The sequence below is a fragment of the Osmia lignaria genome, chromosome 15 (assembly GCF_051020975.1).
Source record: "Osmia lignaria lignaria isolate PbOS001 chromosome 15, iyOsmLign1, whole genome shotgun sequence".
NCBI lineage: Eukaryota > Metazoa > Arthropoda > Insecta > Hymenoptera > Megachilidae > Osmia > Osmia lignaria.
Genome location: NC_135046.1, coordinates 9,636,851 through 9,658,637, shown reverse-complemented (window position 1 = coordinate 9,658,637; position 21,787 = coordinate 9,636,851). Strand labels below are relative to the sequence as shown.

The 21,787-nt window shown below is 34.3% G+C and overlaps 3 protein-coding genes across 15 annotated transcripts; 1 reads left to right on the top strand and 2 right to left on the bottom strand.

The window, feature by feature from the left end:
• Nucleotides 1-252: 252 nt before the first annotated feature.
• Nucleotides 253-1,984, top strand: Ric (Ras-related protein interacting with calmodulin). Its single transcript, XM_034315378.2, has 5 exons — nucleotides 253-1,083; nucleotides 1,165-1,221; nucleotides 1,329-1,402; nucleotides 1,483-1,674; nucleotides 1,742-1,984. Exons 1-5 carry the CDS (start codon nucleotides 942-944, stop codon nucleotides 1,982-1,984), a joined length of 708 nt encoding a protein of 235 aa, XP_034171269.1. The 5' UTR covers nucleotides 253-941.
• LOC117600238 (uncharacterized) lies at nucleotides 1,290-13,042 on the bottom strand. 11 transcript variants are annotated; one of them, XR_004580421.2, is made up of 7 exons: nucleotides 6,311-7,072; nucleotides 5,924-6,224; nucleotides 5,792-5,858; nucleotides 5,293-5,463; nucleotides 4,714-4,803; nucleotides 4,506-4,585; nucleotides 1,371-1,431 (listed from the first exon to the last, which is right to left on the bottom strand). XR_004580421.2 is itself a non-coding variant. In XM_034315372.2 (7 exons), exons 2-6 carry the CDS (start codon nucleotides 6,475-6,477, stop codon nucleotides 4,727-4,729), a joined length of 783 nt encoding a protein of 260 aa, XP_034171263.2. In that variant the 5' UTR covers nucleotides 6,478-6,494; nucleotides 10,003-13,042; the 3' UTR covers nucleotides 1,998-4,585; nucleotides 4,714-4,726. The 11 variants fall into 11 exon arrangements, 10 of the variants coding, with proteins under 10 accessions (XP_034171267.2, XP_034171263.2, XP_076548680.1 ...); XM_034315372.2 differs by lacking the exon at nucleotides 1,371-1,431 and adding an exon at nucleotides 10,003-13,042 and having other exon boundaries at nucleotides 1,998-4,585; nucleotides 6,311-6,494; XM_076692565.1 differs by lacking the exon at nucleotides 1,371-1,431 and adding an exon at nucleotides 7,614-7,676 and having other exon boundaries at nucleotides 1,998-4,585; nucleotides 6,311-6,494.
• Nucleotides 13,043-14,099: 1,057 nt separating this feature from the next.
• On the bottom strand, nucleotides 14,100-21,661 carry Hcf (Host cell factor). Of its 3 annotated transcripts, none has more exons than XM_034315356.2 (8): nucleotides 21,471-21,661; nucleotides 21,070-21,351; nucleotides 19,585-20,292; nucleotides 19,377-19,528; nucleotides 16,397-19,300; nucleotides 16,100-16,327; nucleotides 15,634-16,015; nucleotides 14,100-15,538 (listed from the first exon to the last, which is right to left on the bottom strand). In XM_034315356.2, the coding sequence occupies exons 2-8, from the start codon at nucleotides 21,236-21,238 to the stop codon at nucleotides 15,402-15,404; spliced, it is 4,680 nt and encodes a 1,559-aa protein (XP_034171247.1). In that variant the 5' UTR covers nucleotides 21,239-21,351; nucleotides 21,471-21,661; the 3' UTR covers nucleotides 14,100-15,401. The 3 variants fall into 3 exon arrangements, with proteins under 3 accessions (XP_034171247.1, XP_034171249.1, XP_034171248.1); XM_034315358.2 differs by having other exon boundaries at nucleotides 14,100-15,520; XM_034315357.2 differs by having other exon boundaries at nucleotides 19,383-19,528.
• Between the last annotated feature and the right edge of the window lie 126 nt (nucleotides 21,662-21,787).

Genomic DNA, 21,787 nt, shown 5'->3' with positions numbered 1-21,787 from the left:
CATCTCCCTGCGAACTGATATACCAACGGAATCGGAAGTTGTTTATTTCATGGTGGTCTACCGGAACTATAGGGTGCCGTGATCATGGCGGTCTTTTTGAAATATCAACAGAGAACGTTTTGTCCTAAGATGATTATTGAACCTGTCAGTAAAGCTTTTCTAGCAAATTTCTGTATTGAACGCACAATAATAGAAATTCGGAAAAGGATTGAATCTACTTACATAAAAAAATATGATCGATTCCAATATCGTTTTATCCTGCTATCCTATAGATGTCATACTATATCGAAACGATATTGCCATCTACCAGTCGGTCACCGGAATCAACGAAACTAAATCTTGAATATTTTCCTTATACTTGACTTTTTCAACTTATTAGAACTCGTAAGACATTCTTTGTCAGCCAAATAATACTCGTAAATGTAATAAATTACTAGTTCTTAATTCTGCGCTATCACTGTTATCAGAAGATTAATGTATAATTATTTCACATTAAAGTTCTTCTAATTATTATTTTCAACAAATAGCATCAATGATCTACGAAGAAACCTCGAATTACATTATAGTTTGTAAACGAACAATAAAATAAAAAAATACGCCCCTCACTACATGATCGCGCGCCTGCTTAATCTTGGCGGCTGTCACGTTCTGTCAAGTCTCCTTGTTAGCCTATGCTCATCAGCCATGCTGTATATAACTGTAAAAAGTATAAATTCGAACAATTAAGTATCCCTCGGTGTGGTTCCGAGCTATTGCAAAAAACAACGGCCTGCAATCGTGATCAAACATGTACCGTATCTTTTCCGATCTAACAACTGATACGGGTGTGTCTACGCGCGTGTTCCAATACGTGACCAAGTATGTCAGTCAGTTTGTAAAAGTGCGAGTGCCCCGTAACCGAAGCAAGCATTAAATTACCAATAGTTAGTAATTTTCCAACGATGTCAGCTGACATCCTGCAGGATAAGAGCGTGGCCTTGAACGGCAAGAATGACGTACCGGTCGTCTCGCAGCCCACCATCAGGAGTGGACTAAGGGTTTATAAGATTGTTGTTTTGGGCGATGGTGGTGTTGGTAAATCAGGTAATGCAATTTTTATTGTACATCTAAGAAATCTGTTGAGTTACATGTACATAATACACATTGTGAAATGTATTTTTTTAGCTGTCACTCTACAGTTTGTCAGTCATAGCTTCCTTGATTACCATGATCCAACTATAGGTAAGGAGTTTGTTTCATACAGTGTATTTCAATGTTTGAAAACATTTCTTTTCTTAGTATTTCTTAGCTTTCAGGGTAATATATTTAATGTTCTTTGTTATTGACAGAGGATTCGTATCAACAACAAGCAGTTATAGATGGTGAGGCTGCACTTTTAGACATATTGGATACTGCTGGGCAGGTCAGGATCAATTACTGCAAGACAAAATTCTGCAAAAATTAAAAACTGTTTAATGTATGCATTGTATCTTTTATATACAGGTGGAATTCACAGCTATGCGTGACCAATATATGAGATGTGGAGAGGGGTTTATGATATGTTACTCTGTAACTGATAGGCACAGCTTTCAGGAAGCTCTGGAGTATAGGAAATTAATAACAAGAGTAAGAGCTAATGAAGATATACCACTGGTATTAGTTGGCAACAAATTTGATCTGCAACATCAAAGAAAGGTAAAATGTTAGTTATTTAAGCAATTAGAACTCTTTCACTTTTGCTCATGTGATCATTATACTGTAGGTAACCACAGAAGAGGGAAAGGCACTTGCTGAACAGCTTGGTTGCCCTTTTTATGAAACATCCGCTGCACTTAGACAATTCATAGATGATGCATTTTACTCATTAGTTAGACAAATTCGAGCTAAAGAGAGATCACGAAATTCAGTACGTAAACATAGTCGTTGGTGGCGACTTCGTTCGATTTTCGCGTTTATTTTTAGAAGAAAGCAAAGACACGTGAACAACCATCACTATTCTCCTTAAATGTAGCCATTTTAAAAATATTTTTTTTTTTGATAGCATAATTTTTCATTGATATAACATGGCAGCATAAATAGTTTGAAGTTTTATAGATTACAACGAAAAACAATTTTTCGGTGATTTTTTTAATACTTTATAGTAGTCCTCCTCTTTAGGGACTAATTCACTAACATCTCACTGCCTTATCTTTAACCCCATTATACTTTGAGCATAGCAATGGATACATAAAATCTAGACTACAATTCATCATTTTTATCAGAAAGAAAAACCACGATTTTAAGAGAACTAATATTTAATATGACAGTATAGTATTTTCATTATCTCCAAATATATTCTCTCCATCATTATTTATTAAAAAGGCTGTTGACATTATTTATAGTATATTTTACCGTGTAGAGTATTTAAAAATTAGAATCGGTTGCCTAATTCTCATAGGAGTAGTTTATTTATATTTTGTTTAAATTAACATCCTATATCTTCATCTAGACATAATTAAACTTTTAATTACTCAGTTACAATTATTATCTTACATGACCAAAGAATTTAATGTTTAATATTTTAATATTTAACAAAGTATTAAGCGAAGAATTTATAAATGCAGACGAGTTTGCAATTGTGAGATGGAAAGCGTTATGATACTAATTGTTATATCGTCCTAATTAATGATGTCAAGTTGATAATTGAAATTTATTTATGCTAATTTCGTTTTTGCAGATATCAGAAGTGAATTATTACAAAATATATGGAAGTTACGATAATTTGTAAAGTTTACAAATGTTACATATTTGAAAATCGCACAAAGTAAAGAGTATAAACAAAATATTTTGCAAACATTTTGCAATCAAAAGAAAGAAATATATTTTGATGTTTAATAATGAAACAAATAATACTTTTATTTAATCTTGTATTTTTAAAATGGCTCCTAAAGAAAATCGAATTTTAAAAATTATAATATAACGTACTACTGATAGAATATATTTTTACGATTTTTAATATTCGTTGTTTCGTAAAATTTGTAACTATGTATTTTTTAACGCGCAGCTTCTGAATACGTGATTTCGTTTTTAGGGTAGAAAAAATACATATATATATATACGGTTATAGATAAATTACGTAATAGAATGATAATTTAAATAATTGCCAGATATTAAAAGAAATCTATAATGGCAAGTAGTCATCGTATAAAACAAAAAACTGGTTAAACGTAAGTTTTAAACGTCTAGTCGTTACTTAATGTTTCCTAGTCAAACTTTGCATTTTGTTACACATAGAAATGATTTACAGTTTACAGATGCAGTTATGAAATTTTGATTAAACACGCTTTAATAAAATCGTTTATGTTTATCATATCTTAGAAAATATTTACACATGTTAGTAATATAATTGTTATAACGTTTTATAAATAGTTTACTACTGAGAAATTTTGATAATTAACATTTAATCCATCATTAGCGAACATAACAATCAAGACTATTTTATTTTTTAGAGTAACTATAAAGTATTGTTATAAACAATGATAATAATTTGCATAATATATCAAGTTAGCTTTGTACCTATGCAGTAAAAAGTATTAATAAATATAAACGAATTATATGTAATCATCGAATATGTAATGATGCAGAGCTTGTATATGTATTATGTGAAATGTGTTTAAATGTGAAAATGACTGTAGGTGCTTTGTTGATAGCACATCATACGATTTTATTTTATATTTTTAAACTCGATGTAACATATATATTTCCAAACTATAGAAAAAAGAAATAGAAATGTGATGAGATTTAATATATTAATATAAAACTAAAGCTATAAAATAAAAACACATTTGACAGTGACAATACAATGTAATAAAAACATAATATACATGCTCGTTTCAGTATTGAGCAATAAATTTCATATGATTGGAATAAATTCATATAAAATGTAAGGTATAATTGGAAATAACCAAATATAAATTGCAAACGTATTCGAAATATATGATTTGAAATACAATTATACCGTTTTGTAATATTAGTCTCTATTAGACTTATGTATTTACAATTTCATACTTTGACTAAGACATCGTATCAACGATTATGTTTATTTAAGGATAGATTCATGATATATTATTTACTATACAAAAAAGATTCGTGTTTATTCTTAGAGTGAATACAAAATAGAAGAATAAAAACCATTCATTTTAAGTAAATACGATTATTTGCCTTATTCATAACAATTATATAATCTATATAATAACACGATTTATTGATATTACGTAAAATTTAAAATCATTTTTATTAGATTTAATCAAACTATAAAAAATGATAAATTTACGATATTAAACAGATAAAAGTTTTTAAACTGTTGAGAATAAATTTTTCTGTTACTATTTATAAATAAAAGTGCATTGTGTAAAATGTAAAGCATTCAAAATATTTGTTGCTTTAAGAAACATTATAACTCTATTATATTTAATAAATGTTTGACACGTATTTATTAATTACTGTAGAGATATTTTTATACTTATTTATTATCAGTCTCCACTGACTTGTGCTTTCATTCGTTGATCTCTTCTGCTTTCTATTACATTGGCATCTGTCAATCCTGTATTCTCTTGTTTATTGCTTCCTAAATAAACATAAGCAGAATAAAATTATGTTTATGTTAATAGACATTCTTAAAATGAATTATATACATTGATAAATAAAAATAAAATTATAGTGAACAGAGATTCTTAAATTAGCGTATGTAAGTACCATTTTGATCGACTTATTCAAATTCTGGATTGACTGGTGCTGTGTCTTCGTTGGAAGTATTATTTTTTGAAATTTTTGGACTTGTTTGAGCTGAAAGTCATGTAAACTAAATTACTACTCTAAAATAAAACAGTAAATATGTTTCTGAAAGGTTTTAATTTCAGATCAGTGTACAAATTAACCACGGTTAAATAACACTTATGTAGTCCTGAAATTAGTACAGCCTTCACCAATTAGTAATCAATTTATACTACTGACAAATATCTATAATCTATTTTAACCCCTGATTCATTTGATCATGAATGCAAATTTACATTAAATAAGGAGTCAGTATTTGTATTACAATGTTCCTTCATTTTAGATTCCCTTACCAATATTTTATTCATTGATATTAGTAAACCATTTTTCTATATTGATCAAATAATGCAGTATATTTAATAAGCAGTTCAACTGTTCCATGTTACAAATCTAATAATAGATGCATAAATATATAATGACTTTATGTACAGAATTGTTTAGTGCTGCTTTATTTGTGTGGCAATATTCTTTTCTCCTGCGATAGGAGAAAAGTATCACTACCTTTCAACATTGTAACTGAGAAGCGAGGACTTAGGCGCACAGCGCCGGGCGGATCTGTTGGAAGAATTGGAATTCCATGGTATTTCAAACCACGCTGACCAGCTAAGCTTATTCTTACAGCTGACTCCGGAACAGGACCCAACTGAGACTTGTTAATTACTGGTCTTGTAGCTAAATTGGCAAACCGCCAGAATATCATATAATACTAAATCAATTGGTAGTATACAGAAATGAAAGAAAATGGAAGTTGCATTACTATCATCTATTGGTACCCCAAACATGTTAGAATTATTCGCAAAATTATTATTTAAAAAGCTGCTACAATTTAAATAATTCAAAGTTATCCTCATTGATTTGTAAAGGCAGTATCAAAATAAATAATTTAAACAAACAGGATATTGTTTAACATTTTCAACTCTTTCTTTTCAATCTAGCTTAATATAATTCTAGATGTATAAAAATATAAAGAAACTTAATTTAAAAAAGTGTTTTAACTTACCCAGAGGAGTGATTGTACTTTTCCTTGGGAGAGTTATATTGCATTTAAATTTAAGATCATTCTTCAACTATAAAAAGTTTTAGTAAGTAAAATGTATAATCAGCTTATAAAACCCAAATGTTAATTTAATACCTGATCTACTTCTTCCTGCAATTTTTTGTTCTCCTCCCTTTTTGCATCTAACTTTGTATTAAAAGTATCCTTCTCCAGTCTTAAAGTTTCTAATGTCGCAGTTTTAGTAGCATCTAACTTGTTTAAAGAATCCAATTCACCTTTACAAATATTATTAGAGTATTCCAATTCATCGTTCTTTTTCTTTAAATATGCTTGCTGTTCTAAGCGTACATGCAGAGAAGCCACTTCACCCTCTGCATGCTTAAATCTTTGCTCTAAATTCCCACGTAAAGTAACGCATTGATCTCTTTCTTCGGCACTAAACAATTTTTATATAAATATTTGTAAATTGTAAATTCATTAGAACTGATATGGCATTTATTATAAGAGTAAGTATATCGGTACCTTATTTTAAGTTGTTCATTTAATTCATCAATTTGTCTAACTAATTCAATATTTTCAGAAGATAGAGTCCACCAGTTGCAAATGAGCATTAAACAAGCGACAAGAAGTCCTCCGACTAGGAGGGGAGGACATCGGCCTCCTCCGACTCTCATACTGTCAATTCCCATTCCTTACTTATTGCACCCTGTTTAATAGACACGCATGTGTATCGTTAATTAACACGCGTATGAAAAATCAATTAACACCGAGTGTCACTCTTGTTCTATTCGATAAATAAGTAAACAATTTAATCATCTGTCACAGTGCATCGCGTAACGTAAAATTAAGGTAAAATAATTTCTAACAAAAGTGGCACTTTTTTAACCTCCCTCTGATACGTATACAGATTCCTTCGGTGTAATTGTCACGAGATTTTTCTTTACAAAATGCACTTAACGTGTGTGGGCGTATTCTGGTATACACTGCCGGTATTGACATCAGTTAATCGCAAGAAATACTAAGTCGCATTATATCACGATGTAACGCAATTCTTGAAACACATTAAAAGATTTCATTTACCCATTAATAATAATAAAATCGGTGTTAAAATAATTTTAAATCAATGCGGTATGCTCATGGTGCTGGAATAAGTAATAGTGACGACTGGTGACGACTAACCACAGCAATCACACACATACATACATTAAGATACATATGTATATACTACATGTAGATAGATGATAGGAACGCATGCACACATATTCATTAATGACAAGCTAGTAGGCTATCAAGTGTATGGGAAGAGATACCACTTCTACAAAATACTGCTCTTTTACCTTATGCTTATGAATTTTATATTTACGACCTTACCCTACGATGTACAGTGGGTCATAAAATTATTCAATCACCGTTTAAAACAGAATATCTCATTTAAAATTGGACCAAATGGTTTGAGGCTTTTTGAGAAGCTATAAAAATTAATTTATTAAGATATGTGCTTCTGTCGTTTTAAAAAATTACAGTTTGTCGAAATCGTAAAAAAAAATAGTGAAGAGTAATTTTGTAACTTTTTTATCTGAGCCTGTAACGAAAATTTAAAATATGACATTTGTAAATTTTTAGTACAGGTTCAGATCGAAAAGTTAAAAAATTGCTTTTTACTATTTTTTCCCCGATTTCGACAAATTAGAATTTTTTAAAACGACACATGCACATATCTTAGTAAATTAATTTTTATAGCTTCTTAAAAAGCCTCAAGTCATTTGGTCCAATTTTGAATGTGATATTCTGTTTTAAATGATGAGCGAATAATTTTGTCACCCACTGTATCTGATACGAAGATTCGTTCACGATGCAAGTTCTGTTGTTATAGCCTGGCAGAAGACGTACGTACAAATATAAAATATCTTCGGTAATTAATCAGCTAAAAATAAGCGTCATTTGCAGGCGTGATAATATAATCTTCTATATTGCAGACATTTTTTCCACGGGTTTTATTTGAACATTCGAAGGATACATGTTTTAAAAATCAGAATTAAACGAATAAAAATCATGCCTTTATTGAATAAAGGAGATCGTGAAATTAACCCAATAATTTCCAGAGATTGTATTTTCAAGATAGGTAACACATTCGTTGCCACCCGCTCGATTGTCAATGCTAAATGCCCGCTATGCAATTTTGGGTATTAATGGGTTAAGACAGGGGTGGGCAGAACACGAATTCAAAATTCGCACGATAGTTTTTGAGTTAAAAAATCACAAAAAAATCCCTATCAGTCATTCAGTAGCAGAGCTTCGCTCCAAAAAGATGCGGCCCTCCGCTAACCTCCGCTTCCACAAAATGGCCCCCGAGCCAAAACAATCGCCCACCCCTGGGTTAAGAAGTCCAGTTGCGAGGGGACCAATTGCGTACGAATAAACTTTTAATAAGTTTACATACATTTATTCTGTTTCTCTTTGTTACATATAATATATGTTTAGTTAACCCTACCATTGAAGAGAATCTATAGTTGAATAGAGTGAAAAATAGCGCGATCCACGTAATGAACTGAAACGCCAAGAATCATTTTGCACTTAGAGGATTCTCGACGTTCAAATTCATCGTATACACGATTCACTGAAAGATATACTTGTTCAAGAAACGGGCGAAACTATTTTCAACTAATTTCATCGTCGTATGTAATAACAACGTAAGAAGAAGACCGTACAAGCATGCAAGTCATGTGAAAAGTAAAATCTGTCAGACATATTTTTTTTTTCTTATCATACATCATTCTCTCCAGTACAATTAACTTGACACATTTCGTTTTTTTCGCAAAAGTACTCGATTGAAAATAGCATCTCTTTCAAGTACCATCATTTCCCGGATATACAAACGTTCTATGTGATGTGTACAGCTTTAAAATTCAAATAAGATTATTCAAACTCTTTCATTCTAATTGAATTAGAATCAGTCCAGTGGTGATTCTCTTTTATTATCTGATCACGCGTTAATTGTATATATCTTCATTTTTTTAAATGAATTTTTTAGGCAATCGTTACCGTCCCATCGTTTCTCTCAAGTTCTCAGTGACTTTGCCTGTACGCGTGAACGAAAAATAAAATATATGATAAATGTAATATGTGCTCTCCGGACATTCCATTCGGCACCTGAATATGTATGTGTATAGAGGGTGTTCCATGTAAGTGAGTTAAATTATAATTCTAAAATGATAGAAGATAGAAAAAAAATCAGACCAATTCCATTTCGGAAGTGGAGTTACTTAATAAAAAAAATGCAACTATGTACTGGCGTCTGATACGTATTCACTGTGTCACGTGACACCGCGACGCCATTTTGATTCTGACTAACGGAGTCTAACGCTTTAGAGTTATAGCTCGGCCCAATGACATGGAATACCCTGTATATGATGTGTGTCGTCGTTATGCGAAACATATGGTCACGAATGTCGATCACTCACTTATCTCCCTCTTTTACGTCCTAAATCTAGCCTCGCGGATGTTCGTTCGAAGGTCCGAAACATTTTGAGCTAGACGTGGAAAAATAATCTATTGTTGCAAACGTCGTATGATAGAAGTCCGCACACTCGTACGTATTTACATACATACATGTACACACGGGACGCGTTCCACTACATTTCACCTTTCTTTCCTTATTATTATTTAGTCTAAAAGGGATCGACGATCGTGCTGCTTCGAAATAAAATCGACGAAGAGATAACATCTAACAGATCATTCCCGATGTGTATCACTACTAGTTTCATTTATGAATTATAAATACGTTAGCACTTATAACAAACATAATGCACGGATTTCATTACGTTTGATTTAATTTGATTGAGTTTGAGCAACGTTCGCACGAGTTTCCCGCGCAAACAGGTGATTCTATAAAATGGTTCTCAATATGACGATACTCGTACAGCACCCTTTCGAAACAGCATAATTGTCGACGATAAATTTGTTCATTTTTCTCGTTAGGTATTCGACGAAAATACCGTACGAAGCACTTTTCGTGCTGATTTAGATCACGTGCAACGAAACACGTGGCAGTAACATTGAGATTACGTAGAAACGTTGCACTTCTCGTGAAAAATATTCGCCGGAAACGCGTGGGTTCTCTTTACGAGAATCGTTCATGAAAAAGTCGGTAATCTCACGATTTATTCATGCGAGATGAATATTTCAACAAAAGAGAAACAAAATCTTGGAAATACCTTTTCTCTGTACAGCGTGTTCAGCTAGGGATGGACATATCCTAAGGTGGCAGCTGGGATGATTCAGCTGGGATAACTTCTTCCGTCACTAAAGCACTCGTTACAGCTTCGTTTTTAAATTACTAACGAAAAACACCGACAAATCAGAGCGCATGCAATGCGCAGGCTCAGTCGCGGGAGTGTTGGCTACGAGAACCGCGCTCGATCGTAGTTGCAAACAAACTGGGCCTCGCGCCATGTTGGTTTGCAGCCAACACTCCTGCGCATGCGCACTATGTGCGCATTGACTAATTGGTGTTTTTTATTAATAATTTAAAAACTATGCCTTAATGAACATTTTGGTAAATAGAAAAATTGTTTAGAATCATTTCAGCTACCACCCCCTCAAAGTGTGCCCATTCCTAGACGAGCACCCTGTATATAGATTCATTTGTAATATGTATTAACACATTACCTACCGATTATAATTTAATATTAGTTATAAATTAAAGGAGTAATCTTTACTTTCAATTTCTTCTTAATTATTGTACATTTAACTTTCATTATTTTAATCGATAATGAGTTATGGATAAATTAATAATAATCACAGGTTTCAGTCAACAACTGGTGGCATTAAGAAGCTTCTTAAGTGACATCCGGTAGGTAAAGTGTTAAGAAACAACGTAAACGTCAATTCTCGCGTACACAATTAGCTTCATCATCATTTTCACAGTCGATATGGTGAACGAATGCAAGATGATTCCATGGAATCGTTCTTTCTCGGTAGGTTTGAAGGTATTTTTACTCGTATTTGTTCTTTGTCACGATCACGATATGCAGGAAAAATGCATATCCGGCACACGGTGTTCACAGAAAACTCGTGTGCCTTCGGTTCGTTCGCTCTCCGTTATTCTCGTAATTTTGACGAAGTTGCGCGCTTTTTCAACAGGCAATTCTTCTATGCTTTATGATTAACTAACTTATATTAACACTTTGACTTTAACGCCATTATTTTATCCACTCTATCAAACGCTAATTACAATTTAAAAATAAAAATTCTATCAATAATGATTCGTTGAATACAAAAGGGAATGGAAAATTGCGAGAATCATAGATTCTATGAAATGTACGGCAGTCAAAGTGTTAATTAACGTACATTAATTAATATAATTTAGCCTGTTAACCGAGGAGGATTTTCACGAGTTAACTCGTTATCCTTGGTTAATAGGTTAATTAACATTCTACAGCTAGGTGAAAGCGATGCCCACTTATCGATAGATTAAAATGATCGATGACGAATAACACATTGATTGCCATGGAGGTCACTGGTACAATGAATTTTATTTACTGAATTAAAAAATAAAAAAAAAATAATAAAAATTAATCCCTAATACCCTCAACCTTTTACCTCGTGCCTCAAATTATATTCTAATTTTTTAATTAAAATTTCAAATGCCATTTGCAAAATTAAAAATTTACATAAACGTATACATACAATACATCAATTTCCTTCGTTTGTCTCGCATTTAAATGATAATTAACTGATACTAGAGTACTTAATTGATAACAGAAAATCGATAAGACAAAAGGTCAACAATTCATACCATCATGTGTCGTTTAGACGATTATACCTCCTATGGCATTCAACATGTCACATACAAAGTAACAAGAAGTATACTGCACTAACCGGCTCGAAAATGAATTGTACATTTATTCTGAGCCGATCTTAACACCTCAATGACCAAATACTTCTGCAATGAAATTTATATTCCAATAAACGCAAGCAATAAAAATTAACGATGAAAGGAACAATATCTCATAGTCGTCAAATCGCACGCGATTAATTCGCTCTTTATTTCACTGATGAATCCTATATTATAAGATGCGATTGATCCTCGATACTGATGATTCCTATAAAAAGGGTGCGATTTTATCCTTAAAAAGTAGAATCATTTAAACTTGTCGATCATCGTTTCATCAACAAGTATTAATATAAATTTATATCGAAGTATAAAATTACAATCTGTAAATGTTGTTGTCTTTTTTTTACGTACTCACATTTCGATTAGGCACGCTAATTCTTTTTTTGTCAATTTAATTGAATTATTCGAGGGCTCAAAATGAGTTCATTTATAAAATTTGATAAATTTTCAAAAGACATGTACGATGCTTTTTTTTTTGAATTATTAGATTAGAATGGTACCTTATCAGAAAGGATTGATTGTACGTAAACTTTCTCGCTAGAACATAGTTCTAATTAGTGATACTTATTAACGTCGAGTTTACGAAATTTCGTCGAAAAATACAAATGTATATTATTCAGTACGATCGCAGGTTTAGTGCAGTACGTTAAGTTTCTATTTGCCGTTGACAAAATATTTTTATTTAAAAATTTTGCCACGACATCGTTTCGTTTGATTTGCCTGCTGCGTACAATTCGCTTTCCCTTGCAATCGTTTCTTCAAGATCTAATCACTCGGAAAGGGTACGGTAAAATCGTGCTAATGATGCCGTTTATTTTCTTCAGCATTTAGTCATACGTTTAAAATAGTACGACAAAGTTTGCCATCGACTGTGGTCGTAGAGGGGAAAAAACCATCGTTTGGTTTGAGCATAATTTATGCGCTAAGAAAAAAAAATATTATAATTATTTGTCACTATATTTCCTTATTTATAAAAAGTCCTTCTCGTCGTAACATTTCTCAGGCTGTTACGGGTCCGTTCCTTAAAATTTAATATCGTTTAAGATTTTTTTCATAAAGGCCATCTGGTCCCTTTGAAAGAATATTTTTATTAATTTCCTTTCAAACGGACGTGATTCGTATCCGGATACCTTGAACGATATTAATCTGTTTTTGTTTATTATAACAAAAGACATTGCAGAATGATACCTTGCTTTCGTTACTGCCAAGATAATTAACAGAAAGGCAGCACGCGAAAAAAAGAATGAGATGAATTACAGATTCGTGTTACAATAAAATTAATGGGATATTTTATCTACTTTTTTAGTACATTATTTTAACATTTTCTCTTGAATTAAGTTGATTAATATAGATAACAAAAATTTGAAAAATTGAGAACCTAAAATTTATAACGTATAAAGTCTTTATAAGTTTCAGGTATACAGTAAGACAGATTATGACACTCATACTTGTATGATAAAATGAAGTTTAATACCTCTTTTTGTATTTTTTTTTTTAGTAGTTTTAGCATACAGTTAGTTGTTTTTTTTTTAAAGATGCAGGTATCTACAATGTAAGTACACATTCATGTTATAAAAGTCACTACAGTGAAATAACGAGTATTTCATGTAAGATAATTTTTCTATATTTATTCATAACTTCTCTCAATATATATTTAGATATCATGGATACTATTTCAATACATTTGAATAGAACAGAATATCCTACCAGGTATGCATACAATTGAAAATATTCCATCTGTAGGATATTTATAAACTGATATCGTAGTACGGTTTTTAGTATTATCTTTTTTGTCAACAAAACAAAATGAATGAACTAATAACTTTTTTTTTATCAATTGGTCATACAAGTGTTCTATCAGAAGAAAATCTGGTATCATTTAAAGTGATACATATTCATTAAAAATATGTTAGTCCCTTACGCGTTAAACGAATTTCGAATTGATAAAAGAAAAAAAAAATAATAGAAGTATGATTGCAGTGAATTATACTAACTTAATGTAAAGTTATTAGTTCTTATAGTTTCCTAACTCTTTTTATATAAACATATTTCAAATATTCTAATTTGTAGGGTATTGTTAATATAAATTTTTTAGCATAACATATTAAGTGTCTAAAACGCTATGTTAATTCTTAAGCTATAAGCAAATAACACAAAGTTTGTATTGATAAATCTAAAAGTAAAATGTGCGCTTGAATTACTGCAGTTTCAAACATAGCCCCAAGCCATCTAATCATATATCAATCCATGAATCCTATTTATAAATGTTTATGATTTGTTGGCTTCAACATTCAACCTCAGTTTAAAAAGCATTATTTAAATATTTCAATTAAAATATATTATGCTTAAAAGAACTTAAGATGCGTGTATCCTTCATTAAAACTTTAATGTATAATTGTTTTACTTCTCTATAAATTCTTGTGTTTTTTTTTTTATCATTTATACTAATTCCTTGATTTAGTACCTTAAAATATTAAACGTTATATTAGACATAATATATTATAATGATATACTATTCAAATAATTATTTCGTTGCCATATAAAAATATTCTTAATTTTCTTCAAATTCTTTTTTATTCTCCAAAACATCAACGCTTTTGAAACCAAGCTTGTAATTTTTCATAAACAACACGTGCAATTCTACTAAACTTATACCATTTTTGCCATTTTTACAAAAAATATCGCTGCGTTTTGTACCGAAAGCATTAACAAAATTGCGAAGGTAAATTCGTATTTTTTTAAAAAAGAATTTTACAATACGTGCTCCTTTCTCTTATCAAATCTACGTTTTCTTCTTTGTAATTGGCAGTAACAAAAGTAACCAGAGTAAGATATAGCACCGATGTTCTATACAGAAACGGATGTTACAAACAGAATTTTCATTCCATACACTTGCATCGTATTGCAGAATTAAGAAAACAATTTTAATAACATTAAAAAAAAAATCCTTTCCAATTACAATATTTACAATAAATATTTAAATGTAGCAGGAAGTTTTCCCAACTCCCAATTCGCATTAAAAAATCTGTACTTACAGATATCTGATAATAATAAAAAATTTTATATCAAGAATTTACAATTCAAAAAAAAAAAAGAAACTTTTTCCCAACAGCTTCACAGAGCTCAAACAAAAATTCCATTTTACTATCTTGTTCCAACCTACAACTACATTAAATTCATATATATGTATGTTAGAAAATAAAACTAAAGGTGGTCAATATTTGGATGTAACTACGAATTGTTGCAGATGATGCAAGTGTTGTCGTAATCTATATGTTCACGACATTTATGGAAAATATTTATAAACGTGGAAAAATTTGTTTAACTCCAAAATAACCACCTTGCCATTTATTAATAGTACTGGTGTTATCTTTACAGAAAAAGGTCGCACATTCGCGAAGGAGTAGGAGAATAACGGTGAGTCAGAAAACGCAGTATAGAAAGACCTTGTATTCGTATATAGAACACTTAAAATACTTTTTTTTTTAACCCTTATGTTTATACCTCAATGTAGCTATGGACACCTCTTCCATCGTTCTTTTTTATCGTGCATTCATTTCTTTCATTTACTCGCATGTCACGTCGTTTACTCCAAGAATATACTGTTTTCTTTCATCGTCGTTGTTAGGCGTGTGTACCAGCGGAAATTAAATAACGAATAGCGCTGTTTGGATATTTGGGCTGTAAGAGGTCAAGGGAAAACAGACTCAAGAAAAGTTAGCTACTCGGTCTCTTTAGTTTCACCTTCTTCTGTGGGGAGTTTGCTTGTAAACGTATATTTACACCGCGCCTCTTTACTTGTGGATTATTCTCCATGTAATTGGTAGGATCTGCTGCTGTTGATACATTAGATGCTGATACAAAAATTAACAATTTATAGCTTTCCGTTGAATAAAAAAAAAAAAAATACCTGATTTTATCTTTGACAAAAAAGAAAAACTATACTAACCTTGTTGCAACCACCTAACTTGCGTCGCTGGTCCGTATCCTTTCACGTTTCGTGCTGCTATTCTAAATATTATGGCCGGTGTTCGAGTCGTATCAACATAAGCGGCACTAAGGGAACTATTTGACACCGAACAGGAATTGTTTGTACCGCAATAGAATTTCGTGAATGTTAGATTTGAATTTGACGAAGTTGTCTTTGGTTCTCCACTATTATTCGATGCAGTGTTCGACATTGCAATATATGCTGAATATTCCAAAATCGGTCCATCGTTTCTGTTAGGCGGTGGTTCCCATGAAATATGAGCACCGTCCGCGGTTTTACTAATTTTTATAGCACTAGGTGCTCCAGGGAATCCCGGAACATATGTTCTAAACGCAGATACCTTTAAATAAAAAAAATTTTTTTAAAAATATAATTAAATTCAACATTTTATTTTTGTATCTGTATTTATAGTTGTTTTATTTACCTCACTCCAATCACTTTGTCCACAACTATTCACAGCAGCAATTCTTAGTTTATAAATAGTTCCTTGTTCTAAGGCAACCTTGGTTCTTCCCTCAAAAACATCCATCGTCAATGGTTGCGTTATATCTAATGGTTCATCGCCAGGTAAATAATAATGTTGTACAGTAAATCTTGATTCTTGTGTCACCCCCACATCATACCATTCTTCTTCCTTCTTTTCCTTCTCATTCTATAAACATAAAAAAAATGTTAAAAAAATAAATTACACACCAGCAGGCAAAAGGATTTAATAAATTACCTGTTCAGCTTTAATTTTCATTGGTTGTTCAGCTGATCCCAAGGCAGCTGTGGCTAACGTAGTCAGTGCTGTAGAATCATCACCGTTCTCCGTTCTACTACCATTCATTTTCTCTTGCTTCAAGGGTTCCTTTTTAACAGGCTCTTCTTTTATTTCCATTTTGACCGGGGCTACTGGTTTCTGAACATCCATTTCCTTTTCAAGCAGCACGACGTTGCTGATAGTTGACGTAGCTGGTTCAGGAATTTTAATATCTTGTTTCATTTTCTCGTCAGGTTGTTCTAACTTTATTTGCATGATAGAAGTTGTGATTGGAATATTGATACTGGTGGAAGTTAAGCAAGAATCTGTGACCATTGGTTCGTCGTTATCTTCCAGCGTCTCCATCGGAGACGTACCTTCAGGGAGTTCCATGGGTTGTTCTGGAACTTCATCTTTCACTTTTTCAACGGTATCTTGATTATCTTCCTGAGAAAGCTGCGATATACTATCCTCGGGTGATAAATGTTCAGCAGCCGACGATTTATCATGATCAGCAGTGTACGAATCCATAGCCATTAATTTGATCTCCGTACTTTCACTTTGCTCGTTCTCATCGTTCTCTGGCAATTCCATTGCTTCCGGCATCGATGCCTCCTCCGACGTAGCTTCTATGGGATCTTGCATGGTAGAAATTTCAGCCTTTATTTGTACTTCCTCGGACGATGCATTATTTATGACCTGCATGGTACTTTCGTTAGACGGTTCCGGTTCGTTAGCAACTTCCACAGGCATTTCACTTTCATTTGGCTGAGCATCAGCAGAAGGTTCCGGCTCGACCGGAATATCTTCTGCGGTGCTGGTTGAAACAGGAACTTCAGTCGCATCTTCCGAGGATACTTCTGGCTCTTTCATGGAAGACTCTTCCATATGAACACTTTCCGGAGCCGCGTCAGCAGGATCTTGCTCCATGTTCGCAGAATCTACAGCCTGCGATTCTTCTTGATTCTCTAAAGCAGGATCCTCCGCCAGATCAATTTTATCATTGTCTTCGTCGTCGTCAGATAAGAGAACATCTGCCGCGCCGTCGACTTGAGGAATTAAGAAATTACCGTCTCTATCGATTTGCATGGACTCCCCAGCTCCCATTTGGGAAACCAAAGCTGCCGCAGTGTTCGTTTCATCGCCATTGCAATTATCGTCCATTTTGCCATCCCCTGCTCCGCCGTCGTCTGTAGACACCATGAAGGATAAGTCTCCGGAAGGTTCTTGTACCGGATCTATCAAACCTGCTTCCGCAGCTAACGCAGCCAATGCCGCATCGGTGGTGGCAGGACCATCAGACGTGGACGCTAATGAAGCCGATGGTTGCTTCTGCGATGGTACGAACAACATTTTACTTGTGTCTATCGTCTCTGATACACTTGAAGTGGTCGCTATGGAACTACTCGTAGGCATGAGAGTAACTGTTTTTGCACCTATTCCACCAGACATTTGTAACGTTACAGGTTTACCAGACACTGTCACAGTTTCTGGTGTTTTCTGTATCTGAGGCATAGTGACGATTTGACTCTTTCCAGGATTGAAAATGGCCTGTGGATTTCCTTTAGTGGCGATGGTCACGGTTTTTGGCACACCGCCCTGGCCTGGTACCGTGATAGTTATAGGCTTGCCCGTGGTTCCACCTCCCATCGCACCGGACGAAACGACGATCATTTTTACTCCTTGCTGATTCGTTACGTGGTTAGTTGCTGATAAGGGTAACACGTTCACGGGTGTGGTAATATTCGCCGTTTGTCCGGTACCAGCTTGAGAGGTGGTAACAGCCTGTACAGCTCTTAAACCCGAACCTGTTGTAACTACAATTATTTGGTTTCGACCAACTAATCCACCATTGCCTCCGGGTTTCGTGATCATTATCGTCTGTTTTCCGCTGATGTTTTGCCCTTTGCTCATTGCTACGATGCTAGACGTTTTCATGGTTGTAAGAATCTTGGATCCTGCTACAGTGTTAGGATTTACCAGTCTCAGTATTGTTGGTCCTTGATTAAGAGGCTTCGCACCTGTTGCTTGAACGGTCTTCCCGGGGATGAGGCTTACTTTAGGCACAGTCGCTACCATTCCTTGTCCGGTTTTAAGAAGATGGACAATCTGAGGTTGACCAGCTATGTTCTGACCTGGTTTTTGTAGGATTATCTGTTTACTTTGCTGCGGCGAAGCGGTTCTCAATACCGTTGCACCCGGTGGTGCGAAACGTATTTGTTGGCCAGGTTGAACGTTTTTCATTCTGATCGTGTTAGCTGTGGTCTGTGGAAGAATTGGTACGTTGTTCATACTTATTTTTGGAGTAGCAGCGGCTGCTGCCGCAAGGGCAGCGATCCCTGACATTGCAGCTGGCGTTTGACCTGCCACTGTAGTATTAGAAGTTGGAGCTTGCTCGGGAGTTGTGGGTGTCGTTGTAACTAAGGGAGAACGAATTCTGATCAGATTTCCAGCGACTCTCGGTGTCATTGGGCTTGATGGTTTTGTTACACTTTGTGATGATACTGGTTTCTGAACTGGACTTTGCACAGTCGATTGTACTCGTACTGGGGGAGTTTGTGGTATGGACGGCTTGACAACGGTTGGAGTTGATGGAAGCTCGGGAGCAGTGGTGATGGGCGAAGATGTGGCAGAATCAGTTGCAAGTGTAACCATTGCTGTCGTGGTCGTTGGTACGGCGGTACTCGCCGGTGCGCTGACCGCGGGAAATGTTCCGGTTGTTGCCGATGGTTTACACTTCTGAATCTGCAGTATGTAGTATTGCGCCGATGGTACGGGTGTCCATTGGATTTCTAATGCTTGCAAACTTGCCCTAACTAAGTTCAATTTCGATGGTGCCGATGGCTTGCCGACCTCGAGGTACCACAAATCTTTGCAACAAACCTAAGGATACAGATTAAATCATACTTTATAAAAAATAAAACCATTCCTACATTAAAGAACAATTGTATGGACTAACCCTAACCTGATTGTTCCAAGCTTTGCGGTATCCATCCCGACCGGACCATACGTAGAGTTTATTATGCATCCCGATTGCACAATGACCTGCGCGAGCACGAGGAACATTTTCTTCTAAAGTATCGACGGTTAATTGTTCCCACGTCCATGTTTCTAAAATAAGATTAATTAATAGTCAAAGCAATAATTGAACTGTAATACTAACTTACCTATATTTAAGCAAGCCAACGTATTCGTGCACTTCCATTCTTTTTCGTGTGTTGCTACTTTAACATCATCAACAACGAGCGGTACCCATCCTCCGAAAACGTACATTCGATGACCAATTAATGTGGCAGTATGAAGGGAACGCGGTAATGGAATAGGACCATGAACCACTGGTTTGTTCCAAGTCATTGAATCGACATCGAGATACCACAAATCACCCAAACGACAACCGCTCATACCACCATAAATCACTAAACAGGTTTTTCCTGTTTTACTATCAGAATAAGACACCCCGGTATGGGACTCCCTGGGTGGTGGTGCATGCCCATGGGTTTGCGGTACATCCCAAGCAGTAGTTCCATTAGGGAGTAGTTCAAGGGTATATAGATCATTTAAATATCTTGGTATATTGTTTTTATGATCCTCACTGTCATTGGCCAATCCTCCAAAGAGGAAGACTCTGTTACCAATGAGAGTAAAACTATGCCCCAATCTTGGACACGGTGGAGGATCATTTTCTGGTGGTCTGGGTCTCAGTTTCTTCCATTCCCACCTAACTGCTTGGAGTTCATAAAGCTCATCTGAATATTTTCCATATTCTACCATACCACCAAATACTAAAATACGGCTTCCATCAACAACAAATCCGTATGCTGCACAGCCAGGTGGGATGTCACCTTTTGTGGATGGTACAAACCATTGGTTAGTAGCTGGAAAGAAAAGAGATAATTTTATTAATTAAAAAAACGTTCTTTAACATATAACATTACATGAAATGTTTATGTAATATAAATGCTGTGCTAATTTTAAATGGACTCATTTAATGATCTTAACTATCTAAAAAATTTAAATATGATATTGAGTAATTTAATTTATTAAGATATTAAAAATAATCCTACATTCTTGTGAACAATAACTTTATGCATATATTACTATATTTATTACATTTTATATAACAAGGCTTACATTCAATTCAAAATTTTTATAAGACACATCTAACTTAACACTCATACATACAAGTGTTAGCAATATAGTAAAAAGAATACTATGCTTATTCGTGATATGATAAAGATGTGAAAATATAAAATGAAAGAGTGGGAAGAAAAATAGGAACGGAAGGAAAAAAGAAAAGGAAAGGTGAAGCGTGAACGTGGAATGACGGGAAACGCGGCGCGTTGCAAATTGTGGTGGGGCGTAAGGGACAGCAATGGCCGCTCCCGTGCGTATAAACATGAAAAATGACAGATCGAACTGATTCTCCTTATGAAATTACCCTAATGTTTAACAAATAAAAGTTAAAAAGACATTTACAATGTAGGTACATTCAACCTGTATGAAACATATGATAATAAATGATCTGGCATGAACAAAATTCATATTTTCACGGTGATCCGGCCGGTGACCGTTTTGTCAGTGTATGCCGCCATCTTGGATCGCGGGAATCATCAAGAACGGCGCGAAAGACGCACAGCAAGGAAGGAACTTACTCGTGTTATAGACATGAAGCTCGTCAACAATGCCCTCGTTTCCACCGCCGAAAACAACCATAAGGTCTTTAAGAGCAACTGCCCTGTGTCCATGTCTAGGTCTTGGCTGGGGCCCGGATGGATTTGTGATCCGCTTCCACTTTAGCATGGGTGCCGCCATGATGACCATCGATCACATCATTTTTTCATACCGCGCAGCTATGCACCCACTGTGTTACCCTAGAGCAGTAGGACGCCCGATGGTTTCGGAGATAGTGCGCCCTTATTTTCAAATCTTCCTACCTTCAATATTTATAATTCAATAACTTTTGATAACTTTGAAGGTTCACACACCCAATATAAACGTACTATTCTTGGTATTCTTAGCACTGTCAATATCGTACGTCTCGATTATAACCTACCTTTAACTAATTTACTTCACCGATTATCTTGTCCTAACAAAATGATTCATATGAACGTAAAGTCAGACGAATTTTTCTTGATAAGAATCATGAAAATTCTACACGATTTAGAAGACGTCTGTAACGTAACACGTATACACAGAACGCACACCGTATATTTACGTTCACGATGTTTACGGCACTGGTTTTACATCTTCTAGTGCGCTCACTCGGTCTTCTTCAATGATCTAAATGCACATATATTATTCAGGATGCACTATTGCGATTACAATCAAATAATAGTTTCAATGGTATATTTGACGCAAAAGCAATCTTAC

Excerpts from the sequence above, each read along its gene's own strand:
- Ric (XM_034315378.2), top strand. The coding sequence starts at position 942 with ATGTCAGCTGACATCCTGCAGGATAAGAGCGTGGCCTTGAACGGCAAG. Across the intron at positions 1,084-1,164 it reads TGGTGGTGTTGGTAAATCAG|CTGTCACTCTACAGTTTGTC; the intron begins GTAATGCAATTT and ends GTATTTTTTTAG. Across the intron at positions 1,675-1,741 it reads ATCTGCAACATCAAAGAAAG|GTAACCACAGAAGAGGGAAA; the intron begins GTAAAATGTTAG and ends ATTATACTGTAG.
- LOC117600238 (XM_034315372.2), bottom strand. The coding sequence starts at position 6,477 with ATGGGAATTGACAGTATGAGAGTCGGAGGAGGCCGATGTCCTCCCCTC. Across the intron at positions 5,859-5,923 it reads TGCAGGAAGAAGTAGATCAG|TTGAAGAATGATCTTAAATT; the intron begins GTATTAAATTAA and ends AACTTTTTATAG. Across the intron at positions 4,804-5,292 it reads CTCAGTTACAATGTTGAAAG|CTCAAACAAGTCCAAAAATT; the intron begins GTAGTGATACTT and ends CATGACTTTCAG.
- Hcf (XM_034315356.2), bottom strand. The coding sequence starts at position 21,238 with ATGGTCATCATGGCGGCACCCATGCTAAAGTGGAAGCGGATCACAAAT. Across the intron at positions 19,301-19,376 it reads CTTGGAACAATCAGGTTAGG|GTTTGTTGCAAAGATTTGTG; the intron begins GTTAGTCCATAC and ends CTGTATCCTTAG. Across the intron at positions 16,016-16,099 it reads GACAAAGTGATTGGAGTGAG|GTATCTGCGTTTAGAACATA; the intron begins GTAAATAAAACA and ends TTTTATTTAAAG.